Here is a 24678-nt window from a genome sequence, read left to right as displayed (position 1 = left end):
TATATGGACAACAAAAGAAGCATAAAGTCAGTTTAAGCAATATGTTTTTAAAGTCTGTGGTTAAAAATAATTGTGGTACATTTTCCACAGGCCAAAAACTCTTCTGCTGCCCCTCAGGTTCCTGTGTAGCTTGTGCTAGGCCAACAGGGCTGTTTCTTTTGTGGATCTAGAAGCTTCTGTGGAAATAATTTCCTTTCCATTCTGTGAAACCACTCCTGGACTTTTTTTCCCTGTAAAAAAAAAAAAAAAATCCACTTATTAAATCCTTTTTTTTTTTTTCTTTTTTTCCAGCAGTAATTTTAGCACACTTTCCTTCTAGCCTGTTTTGGCTATTGTAAAGCTGGAGGTCTCAGCTTCAAATAAGACAAGGTCAGTTGCCATTTTCAATACTTAAATGTTGAATATTTGAAATATTCTCCACTTTGAGTATGGTGTCTGAACCATAGTATAATTTCAGACATGAGTTAGAAAACATAATACTTTGAAAAGTGAGAAACAGCTAGTAACATGACAATTACTTTTACTTTCATGTGCCCGCTTTCAAACCCACAAACCCCATGTATTTAAATCCTGAGGAAAATATAAAACAAAAACCAGGCTTCTATCTAGTCATTTTAAATTTTCTAAAACTTGAGTTTAAGTCATTTTCTGTTTAAGATTTTCTGAAGATGAGCACGAAAAGAGTGAAGTGCTGGCTAGCTACTTCCTATTTTCTGACTCATTCTTCTACTGGAAAATCTAACTGTAAAACTGGAATTCACAGAGAAGCATTATATGCTTGTGAAACATGTTCAATGGTCAACCAACATGTTAGTTGATTTTACCTTCACAAAGCCTGCCCAGAGAGGACACAGCACACCCTGAGCCTGGAGGTCCTGGGAAGCAAGGACTAGAATGAAGTCTGGGTCCCGAAGCCCTTAGTAGAATTGCACTGAGTGATAGGACTGGAAGATAAATAGATTGGTATTGTTTTAAAGGCAGGGGGTAGGTAGGTGAGGGGCAGGAGTGGGTGAGGACAGCAAGAGAAGGATTTATTCCACTTCTCTCTTAATTATTTCAGGACTCCACGTTTCTTTTTCTAAATATTTTATTTATTTATTCATGAGAGACACAGATAGAGAGGCAGAGACACAGGCAGCAGGAGAAGCAGGCTCCCTGTAGGGAGCCCGATGCAGGACTTGTTCCCCGGATCCTGGGATCACGACCTGAGCTAAAGGCAGACACTCAACCTCAACCGCTTAGCCACCAGGTGTCCCCTCACTTTCTTAATAGTAGCTAATTCATGGCTGTGTTTGCTATCATTCTTCATGCTGTAAATAATGGCTTCTCTTACTTTGATTCCCATAAGACTGACAGCTAGATGTCATTTTAAATATAAGCTATTATTATAGTAATATTTGAAAATATCATGTTGAATCTTACTCTAACGAACTCTAAGGGTTTCCCAAGTTACTACCTGTAACTCAAGATTCTTAGGTAATAACTGGATAGGGGTGCGGTTTGGAAATTGGATTTTCCTCTACAAGTTAAACAACAAACCAGTTCAGGGATGCCTGGGTGGCTCAGCGGTTGAGCATCTGCCTTCGGCTCAAAGCATGATCCCGGGATCCTAGGATCGAGTCCTACATCGGACTCCCCACAGGGAGCCTGCTTCTCCCTCTGTGTCTCTGCCTCTCTCTCTGTGTCTTTTATGAATATATAAAATCTTTAAAAATATATAACAAACCAGTTCAAAAGTGTGCAAAGTCAGCGGAACAGATGGACTGTGGCTTCACTGAAGGTGTTGACATGATTAGAGGAAAGTGGGCCAATCAGAAGGTGGGGGAGTGACACAAAGAACAGAAAGGGTCTTGAAGGCAGACATGGTCCATCTAAGGACCATGTGCAGGAGACGGCATCCTGGACTCCTGCAGTGTAAGGAAAGGAGACTTGACCGATGGGACTAGAGATGGCATATTCCAGTGTATGGAAGGGACATCTGTCCCATGAACCCAGCTTTCCCTGATCTGATTCCAGGCTCAGCAGGTGTCCTGATAATAAGGATTTTCATGGTGTGGGCCTCTGAGGAGGGGGTGCACTGATCAGAAGGTGCAAGTGTTTGTCCCTCTTTGGTAGTAAATTATTCTTATGTAAATTACCAATACATGAGTATATCTCTGATCTTGGTTAATGTAATACTGCTTCTGGAAGATGGAGCTTTTATGCACAAAAGGCACATGGTGAGAATCAATTCCCCCTAGTAGGGTTGCAGATGACAGGCTGGTCACTTGCAGAAGGCATCATCTGAAAGAAGACACTTGCCTTCTTCAAATGCCCCTGGTACATGATGTAATTGTGTTTTTTTCCCCCTTCATTGCCTCTGTGAAAATAGTGCTCTTTTGGCTACCACTGATTCCAAATCCTGGCTACATTGTAGATTCAGCCAAACTTTAAAAAAAAAAAAAAAATCCAATACCCAAGAGTGTCATCTCAGGCCAATTAAAGGTGGAAATCTCTGGACGTTAGCTGGTTTAAAAGCCCTCTGGGTGATTCTAATATGTCCTCAGGATAAGGACCTATCGCTCAGTTACTGATAGAGAAGGATGTTTCCAGTGGGATGAGTGAGGAAAAGTTCCTTAACGTATCTTATAAAACATTTCGGGAGCATTTTATAGTTGAGGAAGCTGAGACTCAGAGACAGGAGACAACTTGCTCAAATCTGAATAACTAACAGGAAACAGAACCAGGGTTTGAGCCTAAAATTCCTTTTACAAAATTTCAAGTTCTTCCGATGATAGCTGGGAGAATGCAGAGCATAAGGAAGGAGCTGGGCCAGGTTCCGGTGAAGGGAGCAGGGAGATGCGGGAGGAAGGCAGCGAGAGCATCCAGGAAGACAACCCAGGAAAGGCAAAGAGGTAGAGAAATCTGCAAAATTATGTCTACAGCTGCCTTCAAAGTGTGTGCACAAGACTCACTGGGGCATGGGAGGAAGGTGGTAGAATTATTTTTGATTTGGTTTTTATCTCCTATTTTTTTTGCATGTTTTACAAGGTGTGGGATCCGCTGATAAGGTAACATATGTATATAATTTATAAAGAAATAAATACACACATAGTGGGAGTACATGCTCAGTACATGTTTACTGGTAGGGACACACAGTCCAAAAAGCCTAGGGTCCATTGCTTAGAGACAATCTTCGCCATGAGGGCTGCATCCGCGCCTCTGTCCTGCAATAGGCACTGAATCCCTGGCCGCAGGCAGGCCATAGACACAAGGCATTATCAAAACATTCTGCAGTGTTCCTGGTATGGCGATGGCAAGCATGGGTTAAGAATCATCATTCTAGAGCAGAGGTTCTTAAAGTCATGTCTGGAGACCTCTAGGGATCCTTATGACTCCTTACTGCTCTGTGACATGTAACAATATCATCATTTTGGAAGCTAATGGAATGTTTGCTTGGATATTCTGCGGTTTGGCATTTTTTAGTTTTAATTTCTAAGGGCTAAATATAAATAGATATAACACACATAAACACAAGCTCTCTGGAGTCTTTAATAATTTTTAAGAAAATAAAGGGGTCCTGAGACCAAAAGGTTTTCTTTTCTAGAGAGTACAGAAGAGAGTATAGAAGGTCATGAGATAGCTATAATAGTGGCAGAAGGCAAAAATAAATACTTAAATTTTTTCAAATTGTCAACAGCACTGTATAACATGTTGGAAATTCAATTCCAAAGGCTTTTGATCTCATCTCATATAATGATTTAAATCTTTAAAAAATATTTTTGAGAGTACATTCACAATATATGTATTATATATTTTCTTTTTCTTTATTATTTTTTTAAATCTATCTATTTATTCATGAGGGAGAGAGGCAGAGACACAGGGAGAGGGAGAAGCAGGCTCCCTGCAGGGAGCCCAATGTGGGACTTGATCCCGACTTCCAGGATCATGACCTCAGCTGAAGGCAGGCACCCAACCGCTGAGCCACCCAGGTGTTCCGTATGTATTATTTTATTTATTTATCTTTTTAAGATTTTATTTATTTATTCATGACAGAGAGAGAGAGAGAGATTGAGATTGAGAAAGAGAGAGAGAGAGAGGCAGAGACACAGGCACAGAGAGAAGCAGGCTCCATGCAGGGAGCCCGACGTGGGACTCGATCTGGGATCTCCAGGATCAAGCCCTGGGCTAAAGGCGGCACTAAACTGCTAAGCCACCGGGGCTACCCCCGTATGTGTTATTTTAAATCAATGAAAATGTGTTACTATTTTATATAAAACATTAAAAATCACAGAATGTAAGGATTTCAAAACACTGAGATAAATATGAAGTAATATTCTAAAAACAATTATTTTTTATTAATGGTAAAAACACCTTTTGTTCTCAATAAGAAATAATGAAATCAGTAAATACACTTCCTTATTTAAAAAAAAATCATTATCTATCACTTTTGGATAAAGCCATTCCAAAGTCTAAGTTCTCTTTGTTGTGATCTTTGATGTTAATGACCTTCAGAGCTGGAAAGCTCTTCTTCTACAAAGAAGAGTAATAGAAAACAGAATGGAAAGAAAAAAAATTACTGTGCCTCCTTATTCATATTAACTGTTTCATTCTAGCTATCAACTATGCAATGTTCTTTGTTGAAATTCTAATTTTTATGCCAGTAATTCTAATTTTTTATGCCAATTAGTTGAAAAGATGTAAAACTATGTTGGTATTTTTTTCAGCACATGCTCTTTATTTTTTTTAAAAAGGATTTTATTTATTTATTCATGAGAGGATAGGCAGAGAGAAAGGCACAGACACAGGCAGAGGGAGAGGCAGGCTCCCTGCAGGGAGCCCGATGGGGGGACTTGATCCTAGGACCCCAGGATTATACCCTGAGTCTAAGGCAGATGCTCGACTGCTGAGCCACCCAGGCGTCCCTACGTTGGTATTTCTAATAAATGGGTTCAAAATTCCCTAAAGCTCTTCATTTGGATAATTTTTAAGCAGACTAAAAATTGTGGTTTCTAAGTTTAGGTTGCAGATAGAAAAGTTTATAGGTGGCACAGCTCCATCAGTTTTAACCAAAAAATCATGTAACATGGGATAATTCAAATGTAATTTGTCTCAACATGCAAGAAGCAAATGAATGGAGGTGCCACTACTACCCTCTCTTAGCTGGACAACTCGCAGGTGACAGGGCCTCTAATATTGAGAAAAGGAGATCACCAGTAGTAATTCATGTATCAAATATTTGCAGAATGAACTCAGAGTTTTCTTATTTTCTTCCTGCATTTCCTGCTGCATGCACCCAGCTTTGGGAGCAGTAGAAAGCCATCACAGAGTTTTAATTAGAGGAGAAGCCTTATCAGGTCTCTGGTTTAGAAGCATAGGTGATGAGTAAAGTTTTAGCGAGAGAGTGGGCTAGAAAGGGGGAGAGTGGAGGCAAAAAGTAGGAAGGAGGCTAGGGCCCCGGCCAGAGTGGCAGAAGGGCAGAGGTGAGGTGTGGATTTGAGATACACATTGGAGATACACTTCATGAAGTTTGGATGTGGGAGGAGGGAGAAAAAGTCTAGAGTGGCTGGGAAGATAATGCCCTTCCCTGAGCATGGGAACAAGGGAGGCAGGGATAGAATATTGAGTTCAATTTTGGATAATGTGAATGTCCATGCTTGTGTGGTATGAAGGTGACATTTCCAGCGCTGGAAGCAAAGATCTGGGCAAGCTGAAGCAAAGCCAGTTCTTCCCAAGCCTCATTTCGTAGCCCTTTTTATGCTTAGGTTCTTTGCCTTTTTAGAAAAATCCTCCATTTCTTTGAGTCTCTGAAGAAAGCCACTGATTGGCTGCACTACAGAAAAATAATGTACACACCCTAACATAAAATTGTGCATATACTTTATAGGCCCCCTAATCAGCAGAGGCCCAGCCACGACTCCAGACTGAGTCCTGCCCTGACTGGGTGGCTCTCTTGCTGTCTTCCAACCTGCCCTATGTCCTTGTCTATGTGCCATTCTTCTGAGTCAGAGATAATTTGCTGATTATAACTCACTTCCTATTTTAGAAATCCTGATGACTTATGGTCAGATGCTTATGTTCATCATGCTGATTGAAGAATTATAATTTTTAATGCTGAGTGAGAGATGGGAGGAAGAATGGACAAAAAAAGAGAAAAGGTGAATTTGAGGCTTTATGATTCTTCCAGGTTGGCATTCATAGAGCTCACACAGGACAGGACTCTATGGGACACGCAGCACCACCTGTGGATGGTTCTTGCCTCATTAAACTAGAATTGAATACAAAGTACTGAAGAGAAGAACAAGTTAAATGGCACCATAAGAAAGCAGTTCGCCAAATTCAGAATGTAGGCTCTTCTACAGAACAAATGACCCAATTGCCCCAACAAATTAATAGGATGAAAAATTAAGAGAATGTTACAGAATAAAAGAGCCTTAAGTTCTTTTACTGCTAGCAACCCAAAGCAATAGGACTATGTCTGGACAACCTGAGAAGTTAGAATTCATATTTAGCATTGGATGACACGAAAAATTATTTAGCTAGGTGTAAAAATGCTGGTTGTATAGAAAGAACAAAGATCAGTTAGAGAGGTGGACTGATATATTTGTGGGTGTAAGGATTTGCTTTGAAATCATCCAGAAAAAAAGAGAGGGGGGTCACAGATGAAACAAAGTTGGTAAAATGTGATAGCTGTCAAAACCAGATAATGGATACATAGGGGTTCGTTATACTCTCATTTCTTGTGTTAACATTTCCCACAATAAGTTAAAAAAGGATCATGAATAATTTGTTAAAGCATGGTTCTAAAATCTCACTGATGATCAGAATCTCCTAGGGAGTTTTAAAAAAACAGATTCTGGGAGCTGCAGTCCTCCAGAATCAATCTTCTGTGGGTATGTTTGCACTGGACAGAAGAATGTGTCATTTTGCAATTTCCCAGGTCTTTGGTACTGCTGGTCCTCCCAGACACCACAGCCAGATGTCACCTATTCTAAATCTGACCCAGGAAGTCTTACACCAGGCTTTCCTCCTCCTTCCTATTTCTGTCTTTCCAAGCCTTTCTCTGTTCCTCTGTCCTCTTTTCCTTTTCAGCACTGCATTAAGACCAGGGGCAGGAACCTTTGGAGGGGCACAGCGACCTAATGGCCCCTGGGAATGGGCATAGGTGAACCTTTCCCACTCTTGTCTGGGTCTCAAGTGTCCTTGCTGTTGAACGATGCCCTACCCTCATGTCATTATAATGTTCACAAAGTTCTCTTACTAAACAGGGGTGGGACATGTGTCACTGTCCAGGTGTACCTCAAAATGAAGCTGTTTGGGAAACATGGCTTTAATATTACAGTCTCTTTATCATCATTTGTAAACAGAAAACATCAAAATTTATTCTTAAATAATTTATTTTTTAATATTGACTTTTGTGAAAAGTTACACTTATTTATGAAAACTTGAAGGAATCCAACAGAGTAAATAGCTCTCTATTAGGGACAACTAAATGTGCAAATTTCAAATGCTTTCTATAATAAGTATAAATAATTCCATTTTTTCACATTAAGAATGAAAATATCGATACACACAAAATATTAAAATATTGACTTCAGAAGAACTGGATGAACACTGAAGTATTTGAAATCTTTAGAAAAAAATTATTAAGATTTATGTTGAGGAAATAGACTTATGGCACTCCAAGTGGCAAACATGTCAGGTAGCACAAGTAAAGGCTGTGTAGAGTTATAGGTTGCTAATATTTTTAGGTCATAAGATCTGGACCAAAAAAAAAAAAAAAAAAAAAGGCAGCCTTTACCTCTAGGGACAATTTGTTTCCCCCTTTTTCTAGAACAAGTATGACGGTAACATAAAGCAAATAGAGAAACTGCAGGCCAAGGACAAAAAGAAATTTCCTTATGCTCATGGTCACAGGGTTTTGCTGTCCTGGCGCTAAAGTGCCACTGGATGTGAGGTCACTGCCAGCACCCCAGGACACAGTGTTAAACAGCAAATAAAACCATCATTAAAGGTCACATCTTCCCGTGACCTCCTCCAATTTCATCCCTATTCCTTCCCAATCTCATCTTTAAGGAGGTAGGATACTCAGAGGCATCTGTCTACTGCAGAAAGCAGGTGGCTAGGAGGTGGCTCTGACCCAAGTTTCATTAAGAAGCATGAGCTTTTAATGACTACACCTTTGATGCAATTCCTTCTTTCTTAGGGAAGACAACCATGGTACATCAAAGAGACCAAATCCCCAAGGTACTAAGGAACTCGCCTAAAAGACGACAATACGAATATGTTACTTCAAGAAGACATTACAGCAAGCGCTTTACCCAGAGCAGAAGAAACGTCTTCATTTAAATAACCTTGAAGTTTGAAATAAAATAAATAAAGTGAATTACATAGACACAATAGGGAGCTCACTTTAACAAGACAGCTGGTTGAATTCATGCAAGCTCTATACAGATGGCGCCCCAACAACAACCAGAAAATAGGTTATTATTCAGTTTTCCTACTTAAATCTCTAGGGCAGCATTTCAATGTAATAAAAAAATTCCCTCATACATAATATAAGGGTACAGTATATATGTACACATTTTTATGCACACCTCAGTTCAAGCTAACTTCTTTAGAAGTGAAGACAGTGATAATCAAAGAGTCACACATCTTCCCACTAGAATATTCCGATTCTTCCAAGGTGCATACGGTAAAGAGCAGCTGGTTTGCTTTTCAGTGTGAACTTATTCAGTCTCAGCAGCCTCAGAACCACAGTCTGTGGATGGCTGTGTCTGCCATGTCCGTGGGAAAGAGACAAGGCGGGGAGGAAAAGGCCACTCACCACCGAGTGGCACTCTGGACATGTCGGGTCTCCCTGAGCTTCCTGGACTCCCGGCCAAAGGCTGCGGCCCGTGGAGCTTCAGCTCTGGGCCAGGCCCACGTGCGGCTGGGCGGGTGGAATGGCTCTGGGTTTCCCAGCCCGCCTGCCTGAGCATCTTCTCCCTTTCTTCCCGAGATGATGAAGCCGTCCTGGCACCCAAGTCCATGAAATTCCTGGCTTTCCAAGTGGCAGGTGAGGAGGAGGAAGAGGAGGAAAAGGAGGAGGAGGAGGAGAAGGAGGAAGAGGAGGAGGAGGAGGAGGAGAGGAGAAGGAGGAGGAGCAGCAGCAGCCCCCGGCTGGGCAGGACCAGACCCATCTGCCACCAGTCACTAGCCTTGCTCTTGCTCAAAGGCCACGTGGGAACGCTGGCGGCGACGACAGCGACCGGAGCTTCTCTTTGCTCCCCGGCTCAAAGCCGCCCTGGAGCTCCCCGCTGCGGCACAGGAGTGTTCGGGGGCTAGCACCATGCTGGCTAAGGCTCGAGGCGCCCCGTGGCTGGGCCAGCCCGCCGCATCCCTCAGCCGTACAGCTGCTTGAACTGGAAGCACTCGTTGCAGTAGCCACTACACTTGGCGTTGCCGAAGTGATCGCAGGCGGGGGCCCGGCAGCGCTGCTTGGGGGGTTCCTCGGGAACCGGCTCGCCCCGGTGGACCCCGGCGCCCACTCGCTGGCTGAGGTGCTGGCACTCCATGCAGAGCTCCTCGCTGCGGCAGGCCAGGATGTTCTTGCAGGAGGCCCGGGCACACTTGGGCCTGGAGGCACTCGGGGTGCTTCGAGGAGCGTCTCTGCGCTGGCTGGATCGCTGAGTGGAAAGGGCAGAGAGAGCTGTTGGTCCCATTTTCTCAGGGAGAACACCAGGCAATCCCATTAGCCAGGAAGGGAGCTACAGAGAACTCGATGGGATGGAGAGCAGCTGCCTGACCCAGGGAAACCGGAGCGGCACACACAGTCTGAGAATGGGAGCTCTCCAAGGACGCCTCCCCGCCCAGGACCATGAAAGCAGGCCTGGCCCCCGGGAGGCCGAGTACCAGGCCTGGCCCAGTGGCCTGCGAAGCCTGGCCCAGTGGCCTGCGAAGCCTGGCCCAGCGGCCTCTGCTTGGATTAGTAATATGCTGCCCTTCTTGTGAACAAAGGGACAGGCGCCCATGAGCCAAAGTTTGCTTTTCTTATGTGCCACTGTGTGGAGGCACTGGGGTTGCTCTGTCTCCTCCTCCTGTCTCGTGACAAAGGATTACTTCAGAAAGCCTGCTGGCCACTCAGATGCCTTTGCTGCTACTAAAGCTCAAGCAGTCTCTGTTCAATGTCTGGCTTTCTGTGGACTTTAAGAGGTTTTATTCTATGGATAACTCGACTTAGTTTTTAAGTCATCTTTTTTTTTTTTTAAGATTTTATTTATTTATTCATGAGAGACAGAGGCAGAGGGAGAAGCAGGCTGCCTGCGGGGAACCTGATACAGGACATGATCCCAGGACCCTGGGATCATGCCCTGAGCTGAAGGCAGCCGCTCAACCACTGAGCCACCCAGGCGTCCCTCCATTTAATTTTTAAATGAGTTCTAAAGTACACTTAAGCCATGAAAATCAAGAGTAGCTACTGCACTTCCAACCCTGGGGGCCACATGACTTCTCTCCACCCCTGCAATTCTTCCCTGGAACTTGGCTGGGAGGAGAGTCTGATGGTCTGGTCAGAAGCAGGGGCTCCAGCCAGGAGGGCATCCTGGCGGGGCAGGGAAAGTACCTCAAAATGTCTCACCAGTTGCTCTTCGGTCCTTTTCGCTTCATGAAATCTCTGACTCTGAGCTTCAATGAAACACTTCTGACAGTATCCTTCAAACACGGTGCTGCCAACGGTGCCACATTCCCTCCCCAAACACGGAACAGCGTTCTGGAACCTGGGGGCCGTGGGACTGGCTTTTGTTGAGGCAGTGACAAAATCTAAAAGAGAGTTTGGGGCCCATCAGTGTCACATGTGGTCTCCAAGCAGGGAGAGACCTTGCTGTTAAAGAAAAAGACAGGTTCTGGATGCAGCTTAGAGCAGCCTATGCCATGCATCCATGAACACAGCCTTTTATAAATTCAGCCAAATAAAAAATGGTAATAATGTCATCATCAAAACATCTATAACTTTACAGATGTCTCACTTTTGAATGTGCTGCACTGGCCAGGTACAGTAACAGAACATGCAAAGACGTCAACTTCCCATCCCTCTTTCAAGCTAGAGATTGCTAAAACTACCCAGGTTTTCTTACAATGTTGGCAGAGGCTTCCTTCAGTCCAGCTACTGCTCTTTGGATCTTGAATGTTCTCTATCACACCTACGTTTCCAAAGAAGTCCTGTTTAAACTCTACCTTATAAATGCCAGATGCTGCATGACCTCATGACACAAATCCTCTGAACTCTATCTACGAGGTGCTATAGGGTTTTGGAAGGTGGATTTCTGTGGCTTACGTCTCCAGGCAACTGTCCCACTGTGCCCACCACCCAGAGGGGCTGCTTTCTTGCAGCTTCTAGACCAGGGGTTTGAAACGGGGTTAGGAAACTAATCATGTCACTCACGTTTGTTTTCTCTGTACTCGATGAAACACAGCGTGCAGAAGCCTTTGTTTTCTGGAGTCCCAAAATACATGCAGCCGGCTTTTCTGCATTTGCTGGTCCCCGTCCTGTCCCCTGGAGTCCGTGTGGCCTGAGAGAGGCAGCCGGAGGGAGCCTCGGTCCCGGCTCTGCGGCAAGCATGTGGGGAGAGACTCTGGATGAGCTGCGAGGGGTCTGACTTGGACCGCTGGTGACAGGAAGGAGGGACGCTGGAGCTGAGGCCCGAGGAGGGCTCCGCTGTAGTCCTTTTGAAGCACGTACTGCAGATGCCGTTAAATGTCCGGGTGACATCCTGTAAGCAGGCTCGGCACTTCCCAGGGTCTAAGTGCCTCATGCTGTCCGGGCTGTGGCCTGCAGTAAGCTGCCGGGCGTTGTGGCAGCGCTCGCAAAATCCGTTGTGCTGCACGTTCAGTGTGAAGGGGCAGCCGGGACTCCTGCACTTCATCGCGGTGGTCTCGCTGAATAGGAAAAGGCTGGGGGCTGTCGGAGGGGCCGAATGAGGTCCCCCAGCTGGCTCCTCGGGGCTCCAGCCCATGGGCTCATAGGCCTCTCCCCGGGAGGGCCCAAGCACTATGCCTGGGAGCACCTCAGGGCCTGGCTTGGAGTGCAGCCTGGAGGATTTGCTTTGGTTCTTTTGCCGCCTCTCTGAGCATTCGTGGCACAAAGGCTGGGTGTTCACTGACATGAAGAAAGGACAGTTGGGTGTTTCACATTTTACGTCCATGAGAGAAAGCTGGGGAACGGAAGGTTCCAAAGGATTCTGAGCATGCATCTCTCTCCGCTCCTGCTCATTGTTCTCCTGCCACTTCTTGTACTCGTGCTGGACGAGCTCAAAGTAATCATCTACCAGATTTATTTCTTTGGGTAAGTTGGCTTCATCCAGCCTAAAGACCAAAAGGAAAAATATGAGGCTACACACAAACACAGATACACACTACACACACACGATTTCATATCATTAGTTCATAGGGCAAACTTTTAGAATGTGGATTATGGCATTAACTTCACAAGCATTCACTGAAATGCAGGCTCATGATTAAGAGTCTGCGCTTCCAATGTAGCACAGTCCATCTAAGAAGATTTCGTTATTTCGAGAATCAAAATCTTACTTAATCAATCTTGGTCCAACCCAAATTACAGATAATTCTAAAGAAAGGGCTATTCTGGGGATGCCTCCACACTTGATTACTCTATTCCTCTTCTCAAAAGTCACTTTTACCTTTTAACTTCTCTCAAACTTCTATGAAAATACTACATAGGGTATTCATTTGGGATGACCTACTTCATAGTCTACTTTGAGAGCTCGTTGCCTCTATTTTGCTGTTATTGATCTTATTGATCTTAAACTTGTGCCTGGTCTGTATCAGCATTAACCACCCTGCACAGTGACTAAGTAGCCGCCACGCTCACAGGTGCTGTCCATGGACTTCTGATCTTCTGTAATGGGCCCGCCTCCGCTTTGAGAAACGGATTCTCCTATCCCTCCATCGTCCCCTCTTGTGTATTTCAAGTCCTAACAAACAGGCATCTAACAGGAAGCCAGTGTTTAATATATGGATACCTGTACAACAAGCACTCTGGGTCTCTGTCACTTTCATGTGGCCAAAATCGTATGGCTGCCACAGAAACATGATCTACAGCCCAGTCTGTGTCTGATGTGTCTGTCTTTACCAAGAAGCCAAAAAAAAAAGGCTTTCATCTCCAAGAATTTTCGTTTGCTAGCTTAGTCCTAGAGCAATTAAAACAAAACAAAACTATCCTTGGTTTAATACAATATACTTAAAAGCCACAATTCCGTCAGCATCCAGATATGCAGGAAAATCTCCATGAATAAATTACTTTTTCCCATGTGAAACCCAAATTAGCATGGCCTCCGGTCATCCTCTCTGACTCATGTACACCACTCTGAATTTGTTTCACATTGGAGAAGATTGGCTTCAAATAACTTTATGGTTATTTGAGCTGGGGTGGCACTGCCTTATGTGGTGGAAGTAAAAGCAACTGAAGATGACAAAGGGTAGAGCTAAGGATAAACTCTTACTTTGCAGCATTGATCAAATGGGTGGTGCCATGGTCCCAGCCTTGGACAGGAATTTCGATCACCATCAAGTACTCTTTCAAGAGCTTTTCCTTCATCTCGTTTTCAGGATCTGTCAAAAAGTGAACTTTTAAGTCTTCAAACCTTCCTCGCTCTCTGTTAACGAGTGGAACAGCTCGGATTTCTGAGGGGAAAAAAATAACACGTAAGCGACACATGGTTCTACTAAATGAAATTATGTGTGAGGCCACATATATAATGATCACATTTTGAAAACATAAAAAGGATACAAGGAAAGAGTAGAAAAGTATCACCTAGTCCCAGTCGCACTCAGATGAAGAAACAAACTACATTAAACTCTAACATAAAATGCTTTGTTCTGGAAGGTTAGAGAATATCAGGCAGCCTGGAGGCAGTGGATCTCATTGGTTAAACTGCCACACTTCGGAACCAGACTGATCTGAGACTGAATCCTCACTTTGCCATTATCAAGCTCTGTGGCATCAGGCAAGTTATTGAATCTCTCTGAGTTTCAAGGGTCTCATCTGTTAAGATAAGGCTCCCAGGGCTGATAGCCCATAGGAACGCTATGAGGATGAAATGAAATGAAATGCTGTCTCTAAAGCACTTAGCACACACACTCTTCCACTGGAAGCCATCATAATAGCAGCTAACCTGACAGACATTTATCTGCTCCATGCCAGGGCTCTGTGTGCCTCATTCAGTTATGGATCAAATGGATCAAATGGCAGTAGTCATGGGTGTATATGTATCTCCTACTTGCAATTAAGCTATGGAAAGTGCTTTCCAAGCCATACACAAAGATAGTGGGTATTGGGAATATTGCCACTGCATTACTGTTGCTAATCAGGCACATGAAACAACACTGTATTCATATAAAAAATAGCTAATAAACATAAATGAGGCTATTGCCAGAGAGCCCTAAGGGGCCTCATGTTCAGTGGGAACAGGGCATCCCAGTATCTACCAGCAGTTACAAATGTGAACTCATGCTTGGTTTTCTTACCAGGTCCGCTGTCTTTCAGGGTCACCAGGGGTACAAAATGCTGGCTGTCATAGCCGAGAATGATGGGGTATCGGTAGCACTCCTGCGCTGGCCAGTGGAGAGGCAAGTAAATCCCGCCCACCTTCAAAGGAGCGAAATTAGAACCCGATTCCAAACTTCTCAGCATTTTGTCTGTTTAGAGAAGGAGCAAAAGAAATAAGGCCCTCAGGTGATTTTCATCAAATTCCCTTCAGCTACTATTGCCCCTGGGAAGTCTGGGTTTTTCCCAAGAACTAAAGCATTAAAGCTCAACAGCACTCGAATACAAATAAGCAACCCGTGGCCTCTCACCTGAAATCACAATGATTGGCCTTCTAAGGATGTTGCAAAGGACAAATATGTGTATTTCTTCCAGGGAGTTATACTGAAGTCCACCTCGGGCCACAGGTGTCTCCGTGGATGCCATTTTGACGAGGCTGTCCCATTCATCGGTCCAATTCTAAAGAGAAGCAGGTAAAGGGAAAAATCATGATTGAATGTACTATGCATTAAAAACTCAGTCTGACTTCGTGATAGAATCATTCACTTATATAACTCAGCTTACTTTTCCCCTTTTTGGAAATCATCGTTCAAATGATCACCCTTTTTCCCCCTTTTGGTTTTTTTTCCTTTACTTTTTTCCACTCTAAGGCAAACTAACAAGCGGGGGAGGATGGGGACAGCACCTGCCTTCAAAAAAATCCCTGATGAGGCATAACACCAAAGCCCCTTATCCAAATGTACACAAAAATTCCAAGCCTGTGACTGAGAATGGGGAGCCCCATGTCTGATTTTGATTGGCGGGCTCAGCAAAGTGTGCAAAGGGCAGGCAGGTTGGAAAGCAACCAAAACACCACAGGAAAGGCTGTGAGCAGATGTCCTTCTAAAAGGAAGAGATGCACAGCTGGGAATCTGTTGCCTGGAAACCTCCCAGCAGTGACAAAAGCCTCAGGGTCATCCCATCAGAGGTTTCGGGTGTTTTCCATTGACTACGCTTTGCTTCGCCAAGTGCACATGACCTAGTAAATCATATGCTCCTTGAGAGCAGGGGCTGGCCTGAGGGACCCTTTGCTCACCTTGGAGCTCTATCGATAGATACTTCATGGGGGAACATACCCGAGTGTCGTAGCAAAGTCCCGTTTCCACAAACTCCTGAGATTTAAGAGACTCCAGCTGCCAGCGGAATTTAAAGTTGCGTGTATCCGTCTCCTTGAGAGTGCTGAAGAGCGCCTTCCTCAGAACCAAATCTGTGTCCTGAACACCCCACATGTACTGAGAGGCAGCATGCATGAGGCAGTTTCCATCGCCTGAGGACAGAATCCATACACATCAAAGGCCTGAAAAGGTTTTTAAGATGCATGAGCCCTGCTGCTATCAGAGGGGACCCAAGAGGGCATGTGAGAAATGGCAGTGGTTTAATTTCTTAGTCCAAGGGCTAATGAGATCATTGCACACGGTGATGACAGCTTTAAGGGAAAAAACAAAAATTCTTTTCGCTCTTATTTTTAATGCCTGACACCAACAGAGCAAAGGAACCAGGGAATGATTATTGGGGGACCTTGGGTCTAGCCCGGCTTGCCCTAACTGGTTTAGGTGTCACCTTTGGGGGAAATTTGTCAACTTCTGTGTATTTCTTCTCTTTGTGAAATAAGGGTATTGGATTAAGATCTCTACAGTTCATTTCGTTCTAGCATTCCTTGATGTTTTGGCTAAGACAAAGGCACGGTTACTCTCTGGCTCTACAGAGAACACACAAGGTGATATGCACAAACCAGGAAGCTGGCTTGGCTCCGTTCATTAGACAAGGACAGTCTGGCTATGACTCAGTGGTAAATGACTTGACCATTCCACTGAGGCCTCTGGGGCCTGGGAGTTTCCTCTCCTGGTTTGTGAAGTGGGATCAAGAACCCCGAGTTACCTCCTCAGCCTGCCTTTTGAGCATGTGAGAAAAAGATAGGTCTAAATTTACTCCATTAACCTGTTCCTTTCACAGGCTAAAACCCACAATTCAAGAGACTGCCTTTTTTTCCCAACCTCAAACAATAAACATTTGGGGAGAATGTTTAATACCAAACAAGTTAACTCCTTACTATCTTGTGGGCAAATGCACCACCGTTTTCAGAAAGAAGAGTTCAACTGTTTTTTTACATTACTCTACAAGCAGGGCTATAAAAGCTTTTTGAAATTTTTATCAAATCTTAATTGTAGCCAAACTGTAAAAAACAAAAACAAAACAACAATGAAGGCCCCTCAAGCATATACATCCGCAGCAGGCATCCCTGCAATTCATAGACACAGAAAGACAAGCTAAGTAAGGATTCACACAAGCGAACAAAAAAGATCGCTCAGCCTTTTGTCTTGGCAGAAGTGTGGCAACGATTGCATTCTGTTGAAATTTCCCCTTTGCAAAATCTAGAGCAAAGATAAGGCTTTTTTTTCTTCTTCTTGTGCTTACTTTCAGTTCTTTATTGAGATGCACCAGTACAAAATTCCCTAAGTAACATCTGGAATTCCCCAGTGCTAAGTGATTTGACTAGCAATTGAGCAACAGCTATTGTACTTTTTGTTCTGGTGTGTAGACATTTAAACTGCGAAGGGCGCCCTGGACTTTCCAAGTGGGTGTGGCCAGGGTGAGCTGGAATAGGGCTACTCATTATACAAGTGAAATCGCCACAGCCAATAGACGCTGGAATTTTTCACATGAAGTTTCAATTTTATGCCACCTACTCCCTTCCTCATTCACCGCAGTCTCATATCCTCAAATGCAAACTTGTGAATCACCCCCTCCCCAAACAGACCATTGATTTTGTAGAACCCTCCTAGTGGAGAAAGGTTTTTTTTTTTTTTTTTTTAAAAAAAAAAAAAAAGGTGCTTCATAAAAGCCAGAGTAAAAGTCACTTTGTCTATCCCCCCTCCTCTAAATATCTTTTCTCCCTTTTCCAGAATTTTAAGAAATTTTCTTCAAACTGGGAAAATAAAAGGGTCTGAGCCCCCAAATTCCTATTTCCCAGAAATTGTTATAAAACACTTGCTTCTGTAGCTTGATTTGTAGCATGAATCCTTGTTGACTTTAATGACTTATCTTGGCAAGACAAGTGTTGACTATTTACATTCATTTCTTCTTAAGGCAGAAGTTCAACCTAAAATGTCAGTTAATTCTGTTAAAGATCGGAAGGTTTTCCTTTTCCTACCACATCTCTAATCTGTTTCCAACTTTCCCAACGTTCACTCTGTCTTTTTGGTAACAAAATGGAAGAGAGTTAAAACCACAAGCTGTCAGGAATATAAACCCCTTGATGATGACTTAACATAATTACCCACTTCTACGCATCACTTGATTTAAGGCCAAGAACAATGTAAACACTAGCTCTCCCCAGTTTTCATTCTACTTTTGTTTCTAAGAATCTGTACTTCAAAAGTACAAGATGCAAGATATTGTAGTAATTATACACAAGACCCCCCCACCAGAATACGTATCTCCAATCACTCCACATGACCCAACTCAAAAATGTCCAAAGTTAAGGTATCAACTAACTTAATTATCCTCTCACTGACAAGGATTTCCTATGCTTAGGGCTATTATTTTGATCGAGGTGGTCTTAAAGAAGGACTGTTACTTATATAAGTACCTGATTTCTGCCCTCACCTAGACTATAAGCATTTAATTGATGGTGAACAGTCTACTTGATGCTGTAATAATCAGTGATGTTATAACGTAGGATTTTGTATCTCGTAGGCTCGGATGTTGCCATGATACACATACTCTTGCTCAAGGGTAATAATCAAAAAACAAAACAGTGAAGTTTAGAACAGGAAACAACTACCAGTAGTAAAGGGCCAATAGGTAGATACACACAGAGAGACACAAGAAATTCAGAACTAGGAATCCCTAAAAATAGTGCAGTAAAGACCTAGAGACCTCTAAATCTGGGCTAAAAATCTCAAGTATCTTTCTACTTTGTATCTTGGGACCAAAACCAACAGAACCTAGGTAAGGGAGAGGCAGACAGCAGCCATTCACTGGTTAAGCCATAACATGTCATCAATTCAAAATATGTAAGGTCATCATTATGAACATTTTCTAATGATTGTGGGAGACAATAGTAATACTAATTTTCACACCATGCTTTCCTTTTGAACTTAAAGTCTTTTAAGGTTTCCATGACTGGCCAGGAAAGGGTATTTTACAAATGATTACACAAATAGCCACAAAAATTAAGATACCTAAGTCCCCTAATGGGAGGCACCGTGTTTAGAGATGCATTCCTCAAGCCTGAGTGGTTCTGCTCTCTAATATGCACAACTACAAAATATCCTTAATAAAAACACCTGTATACAAGCTTGCTTTTATCACATGCTTTTTATTGAGTATTCTATACTAAGGTGGTTATGCTCTCAAAAGGCTTGAGTTTGGACCAGTGCTATTAGACTTTGATGAATGGGGATCCAGTACTGTGGGAGCCAACCCCTAGACAAAAGCTTCTTACCATTCGTTTTCAGTGCCACCAGCTTCCTGACTTCCCGACACCAGTTGAGCTTCTTCTGGCTTTCCAGGGAGGCCTGGATGCTTCTGTCAATGAGGGCTTTGTGGATGATCTCCCGAAATTGTGGACAAAACTGGCAAGTTCTAAACATTTCTAGTGTGTATCGGTGCATGGATTTAAAATGATGAATGATCCCATTGGTTGGCTTAAATATGTCTTCTGGAGTTCTCTCTCGTATCTTTACAGCTTTCCGCATGTTGCTCAAATACAAAGCCTGGGGAAGGAGCTGTTCAGCCATCGTGCTCTGCAACACCTGAAGAGGAGGGAAGAAAAACCCATTCCGTTAGCCCGACTTCGATACCACTCCTATATACCTGCCTGCAGGAAACCCCAGTGTTTGATCTTGTCATTAGCCTCATCTGTAGGCAAAAGATCTTAGTCACCTCTACTCCAGGATACTAGCTGGCCCCCGAGATTAACTCACACTGGACTGTTTTAAGTTACATCACTTTTAAAGATTAGTCTAAACAAGAGAAGGAAGGCGGGGAGTGGGTATTGAGGAGGAGGGGAATAACCCGTGTTTTCAGTAACGTCTGTCAGGGAGCCAAGCCCATCCGTCGGCAACAGGTACTGCACCTCATAACCAACAAGCTCCCCTCTCATTCGCATGCCACTCTGACACAGCCACTGGGTCTTCGGAGCTCTGAATGCCAGTGACGGGCACAAGGTGGCCCTGACAAGTCCTTAGCTTCTCCCTTAAAACCACTGCTGAGCAGCCCTGGCTTTTAGGCAAAGCCTTGATTTATCTCTTTTAAGCCCTCCCACCCTACACTGCAGAATAAATGTTTTGTGGAAAATCTCACAATTTTATGTTGTCACGTAGGCTGCTGATTAGAGTTTCCTCTTTAGCCCCGAAGAGAAATATTTATCAAGAGCTTATTTATAAAAATGTATTATAATATTTATAAAAGTTAAAACTGAATATCCTAGAACCAATGAAAAAGCCTATTTCCAGCAAGAAGCTTTGCAATTTTAAGGGTCAATGATAAAGTCTTTCAGAACCTCTCCACTGAACTTCACAACATCAGAATAGGGCATAGAATTATAATAATAATAATAATACAAGAATAAATTTTACACTTCCGAGAGCAGGCATTAGATTTCAATTATTTCAACTTAACTACATTTATTATCATTGTCCAGGTACCAACATTCAAATGCATTTCCCACCCTGTCTTCACCCTGGAATCCTGAAACATAATCTGCTGGTAGAAGGAAATAAAAGTCTGGAAATGGGCAAGGAAAGATGTTTCAGCCAGGGGGATGCTCATGATAAATGAAGGAAGCGGGGGGAGGGGGGTGGCGCAAAACCCAGCATCTACAACCCATGCCAATAGCGTAGGATGTTGTGAATTGATGCAACGTGGGATCTCTGCAGTGTGGAGCTGTGTGGAAAGCCACAAGCCTTAGCAGGGTGCCCCAACATACATCTTGGTTTCCAAGATGAAGGCAAAGATGGTTTTGGAGCATGAAGACATTCCCTAGGAAGTTTCATGGAGATTGCTAATCTCACTCCTGCACCATACTATTTGCCAGGGCAAGCTTCTAGTTGAGGAAGACTTGAAACCTGTGTAAGAGTGAGAAGAAACCTAGATTTTAGGGAAGCCATTCCTAGGTGGGTCTAGGCTCTCTTAAAGCCATTGATGAAGTGATTTAAAACTTGTGGTCCAAAATAGAGAGGTTAAAGTAGATGACCCAAGGTTGCTTCTGAGGAGTTTTCTGGTGATAGTTTTGGACCAGGATTCCAAATCTGATTGTCAATGAGGCCTGGGAGAAGTTATTCTCTGGGCCAGTTGGTAATCTTTCCTTCAGTTCCCTGAAGGTGGAACTGGGCAAAATTATTGCAGGGCACAAGCATAATGAAGCAATAAAAACATTACACCCATTTCCACTTTGTGGCATGGCCAGTCTCACAATCACTCATTCATCTGTCCACTGCTTAAAGAGCACTGCCTGCTCACCTGCTGAGAGCCATGCTGGATGCTGGGACTAAAAATCACAGGTGCCCTTATTCCCTGTCCACAGCCATGGCAACACAAGCACGGGTCCTGCTCAGGTTCCACACCACCCAAGGCAGACAGCTTTGCCTGGAAGCCAGATCTTCCAACACCTGCCCCTTGCAGTTCCCACAACACCATCCCTGTGCCTGCTGCTGCCAGACGGGAAGAGGCCGGAAGCAAAAAGATTTGAAACAAGCTAGGTGTTGCCTTTTGAGTTTTCCGAATCTTCTCTTAATCTCTTCTAATTTAAAGATCTTTCAGCAAAGACCTCAAATAGCACAAGCGCTCTTTGCCATATGTAAGACATGCAAATGTCAGTACTGTATAGCCCTGGGTCATCTCATTCATAGTTTTAGCCTTGCACACACTGTGGAATCGATCGCCTCCTGAAGAGAATTAGAACCCACCAGCCAAGTTCCCAGTTCTCGGACTTCTCCACGTTTAAGATGAAAGAATAAATTTTCCTGACCTATAACTGTAACGTCCTTACAGGTAAAGACATATGCTATCACCCTTACCATTTCTTTTACATTTGTCACCTCACTGACTTTTTTTTTTTTTTAAATCAATAAATGCCTCATTGAATTTTTGGTAACTCTCACTCCTAAACTCCAAAACTTGTACACAGAATTGTTAAAAAGAGAAAAAAAAAAAAAACAAAAAACAAAGAAGCACCTTAGACGATGGGAATGGAGCTATAACCGGCTGCGTAACAACTGCAGACACTAGTGCTAAGGTCCAGGGGACTGATGAACCACGGTCCTCCCCAAAGGCTGCCCTGAGACACTTGACCAGACCAGCTTTCCAAGGAAAGAAGATCAGAGGCGGGGAGAACTGAAAACAAAGCGGTCTCAAAAGCGCTGAGCTCCTTCCTTACTTAATACCACTGCTTTCCTGAGAGGCCAGGTGGCAGGATGTGGGACGACCCGGGCTGACAACGACCGTCTGACTGTGGGGTAGGGGCTGGGGCGGGGGCCTCCAGGTCGCCGTCCACTGGAGCACCCGAAAAGCCGGCCAACGTCCCGCTTGAGCATGCACACTCCTCGCGCACTGCGGCGCCTGCAGCAGCTCAGCACCGGCCCTCCGCCCACCCGCCTCCCTGCACTGGGCTGCGGGGTCTGCAAGCCGACCCAGGGCAGGCTGGCTGGCCCGGGCCCCCACGCCCCCCCCCGCCCGGCGGGTGGCCTGGCTCTGCACCCGCCGGGAAGAAGCCACGGCGGGTCGGGTCTGCAAGGTCTCCGTGTCCGCGAGCATCCAGAGCTTGATCGAAAAATAAAAAAGGCACGCAAAGGGGCAAAGCACCGAGGACCACGCGACCTAGCCGTCCGGGGGCTCCTCTCCAGCCGCCTGCTGCAGCTTACGTTCCTGGCAGCATCTACAAGGAACAGCTGGCCGGAGGGCGCCCGAGCTGTCACCCCAGCGTCGTGCGCGGCCGCCTCGACTCCCAGCACTTCACATCCCGCAGTGAGCGCCGACGGCCGACGAGCTCCGGGCCGGGCCCGGGCCGACAAGCTCCCGCCCGCGAGGAGCTGCCGGTGACGCACCCGCGCAGCCCGGGCCCCGCGACGCCGCTGGCAGAGGCACGGGCGCGCGGCGGTTACCTGTCCGGCCGCGCGATCCTCTTCCAGAGTCCCAAGTCCGGGTCAGGTCCGGGCCGCGCGGAGGAGGCGCCCCATGGACGCCGGGGCTCGGCGCTCGCTCGCCCGCCGCGGGGCTGTGTGGCTCGCGCCCGCCGCCGCCGCCGCCGCCGCCGCCGCCGCCGCACTTGTCCCGGCGGCTGCTGTCACCGCTCCGCCCCCGCGGGCTCCGAGCGCGCTGCACCGGCCCGCTGCGAGGACTGCAGACTGCCAGTTCTCTTTTTCCCTTTCTGTTTTACCGCCGGCGGAGAACGGGGATTTCCACCCGGGGACTTTCCAGTCACGTGACGCCCGGGCCGGCGCCGAGCCCCGCGGTCGCCGGCCGCCAGGGGGCGCAGGGGGCGCGGGGGGCGCGGGCGGCGCAGGAGGCCGGCGGCGCCCCGCCCCGCCCCGCCCCGCCCCGCCCCGCCCCCCCGCGCGAGAAACTCCTGAGCCCCGCCCCCGGGTGTCCCCGCGTGAGTCACCTGGGCATTTCGGAAGCTGGCCCAACGTCACATCCATGTGGAAATCGCGGTGATGGGAACTGGAAATGAAATAGGTTCTTTTTTCTCAGCCGTTTTTCTGCAGAAAATCACCAACCGTGGAGAACAATAAGGGAAATAATAAAGAAAGAAAACCCTAAAAACCACCCGGGCGTCCGGGACCGCAGCCTTCGGGGCTGGGTTGGAAAAGCTAGGGCTGTGCACGTGATGAGCTCGTCGGGGAGCGCCCTACTCTGGGCCCCGGTGGGGATTTCACAACCCTCCGTGCGTCCCCATCCCAGCGTTCTGCCGCCCAGACGGCGGCCTGTTGGGGGTGACCTCCTGAGGCCCCACAGCCTTGAAATTTGCAGGAGCAAAACCTATCTTAGGTGAAGTTGGGAATCAGAGCAACTATCAGCCCTGTTCTGCACTTTACTGATTTCCCTTTCTCCCTTCCTGCGCACCAGGTGCCCGGGGGGCTCGGCACGCAGGAACATTTCGGTTTAGAAATCATTTCTAGTCCATTATTACTGTCCTTGCGTGGCCCCCCTAAGGCCCTATTAGGAGCTCTTTTTCATGACCTGACAATTAGTTCAGGCCAAGGTGTCAAGGGCTGATAATACATTTTACCCACCCACGACCCCCACCCCTTATTAAATAGTGTGGTAACCCGCAGTCTTTACCCAAAGGACGTCCTGTGGAAATAGGTGTCAGCCACTTGGACAGTGGAGGTGCCTGAATTGCAGAGGGAGAGGCAGGCACTTTGACTGGCTAAGAGTCCCCCTTGGCACATTTCTTAGAATAGCTAAACTAGAACCAGATTGAAATATTCTGTGCATTGTCCCCTTCTAGACTTACTTATACTAGTTGGGCCTCGTATCCCAGTTTTGGAATTAGAAAAATATGCTTTCCTCTCCAGTAAGGACCTGCAGAGACTGGATGGAGGACTGGATGAGGACCAGGTGGCACATTTTTGGCAAAGAGACACTCAGAGCGGAGAGTCAGAAGTGGCCAAGCTTCCAAGGCTGGTGCTGGCCATTTGAAACCAATGGCTGGGACTTTTGACAACTCCAAACCTCCTGGCATTTCTTCTTATACCTGCTGGTATAAGCTGTTCATTCACAAATGTTTTTAGCTACCAACTCTCAAACAACGCATAGGGAATATGATAATAATAATGTTTATTAAGTCCTTACTATATGCCGCTCTCTAGGCTAAGTGTTTGAAAGGCACTCTGCCACTTAAGCCTCAAAACAACTCCACTTTGAAGCTATGAAATTAAAGTGTAAGAAGCTTAAGCCATTTACCCCAAGTCTACACCGTCGGTCAGTGGCAGAGCCGTGATTGGAACTGGGCCTGTTTACTCCAAGGTAAACGCTGTTGGGTCTTAAATATTACTCTCAGAAAAGATCCTCCAAGACTTAAAATCTCAAGGCCATTGTTTCTACCCTGGCCCCCAGCCTCACAAACACACAGCAGTCACTAAGTTAAAGGTGGGTGCTGGGCAGCAGCAGAA

At 45.4% G+C, this 24678-nt stretch overlaps 1 protein-coding gene across 2 annotated transcripts; it reads right to left on the bottom strand.

Annotated features, from left to right (window-relative positions):
* Positions 1-7358: 7358 nt before the first annotated feature.
* On the bottom strand, positions 7359-22826 carry TNFAIP3 (TNF alpha induced protein 3). Of its 2 annotated transcripts, XM_077894373.1 has the most exons (9): positions 22666-22826; positions 19008-19317; positions 15637-15827; positions 14833-14980; positions 14503-14673; positions 13479-13659; positions 11402-12321; positions 10583-10779; positions 7359-9647 (listed from the first exon to the last, which is right to left on the bottom strand). In XM_077894373.1, the coding sequence occupies exons 2-9, from the start codon at positions 19300-19302 to the stop codon at positions 9363-9365; spliced, it is 2388 nt and encodes a 795-aa protein (XP_077750499.1). In that variant the 5' UTR covers positions 19303-19317; positions 22666-22826; the 3' UTR covers positions 7359-9362. The 2 variants fall into 2 exon arrangements, with proteins under 2 accessions (XP_077750499.1, XP_077750497.1); XM_077894371.1 differs by lacking the exon at positions 22666-22826 and having other exon boundaries at positions 10598-10779; positions 19008-19340.
* Positions 22827-24678: the final 1852 nt, after the last annotated feature.

The sequence above is a fragment of the Canis aureus genome, chromosome 1, assembly GCF_053574225.1.
Source record: "Canis aureus isolate CA01 chromosome 1, VMU_Caureus_v.1.0, whole genome shotgun sequence".
Lineage (NCBI taxonomy): Eukaryota > Metazoa > Chordata > Mammalia > Carnivora > Canidae > Canis > Canis aureus.
The sequence above is the reverse complement of the archived record's forward strand: the minus strand, read 5'-3'. Positions and strand labels throughout refer to the sequence as shown.

Bases quoted from the DNA above. Each gene is read 5' to 3' on its own strand.
- TNFAIP3 (XM_077894373.1), bottom strand. From the start codon at position 19,302: ATGGCTGAACAGCTCCTTCCCCAGGCTTTGTATTTGAGCAACATGCGG. The intron at 13,660-14,502 runs GTAAGAAAACCA...TTTTCCCCTCAG, and splicing joins CCTGAAAGACAGCGGACCTG to AAATCCGAGCTGTTCCACTC. The intron at 9,648-10,582 runs GTACTTTCCCTG...CTTTCCACTCAG, and splicing joins AACTGGTGAGACATTTTGAG to CGATCCAGCCAGCGCAGAGA.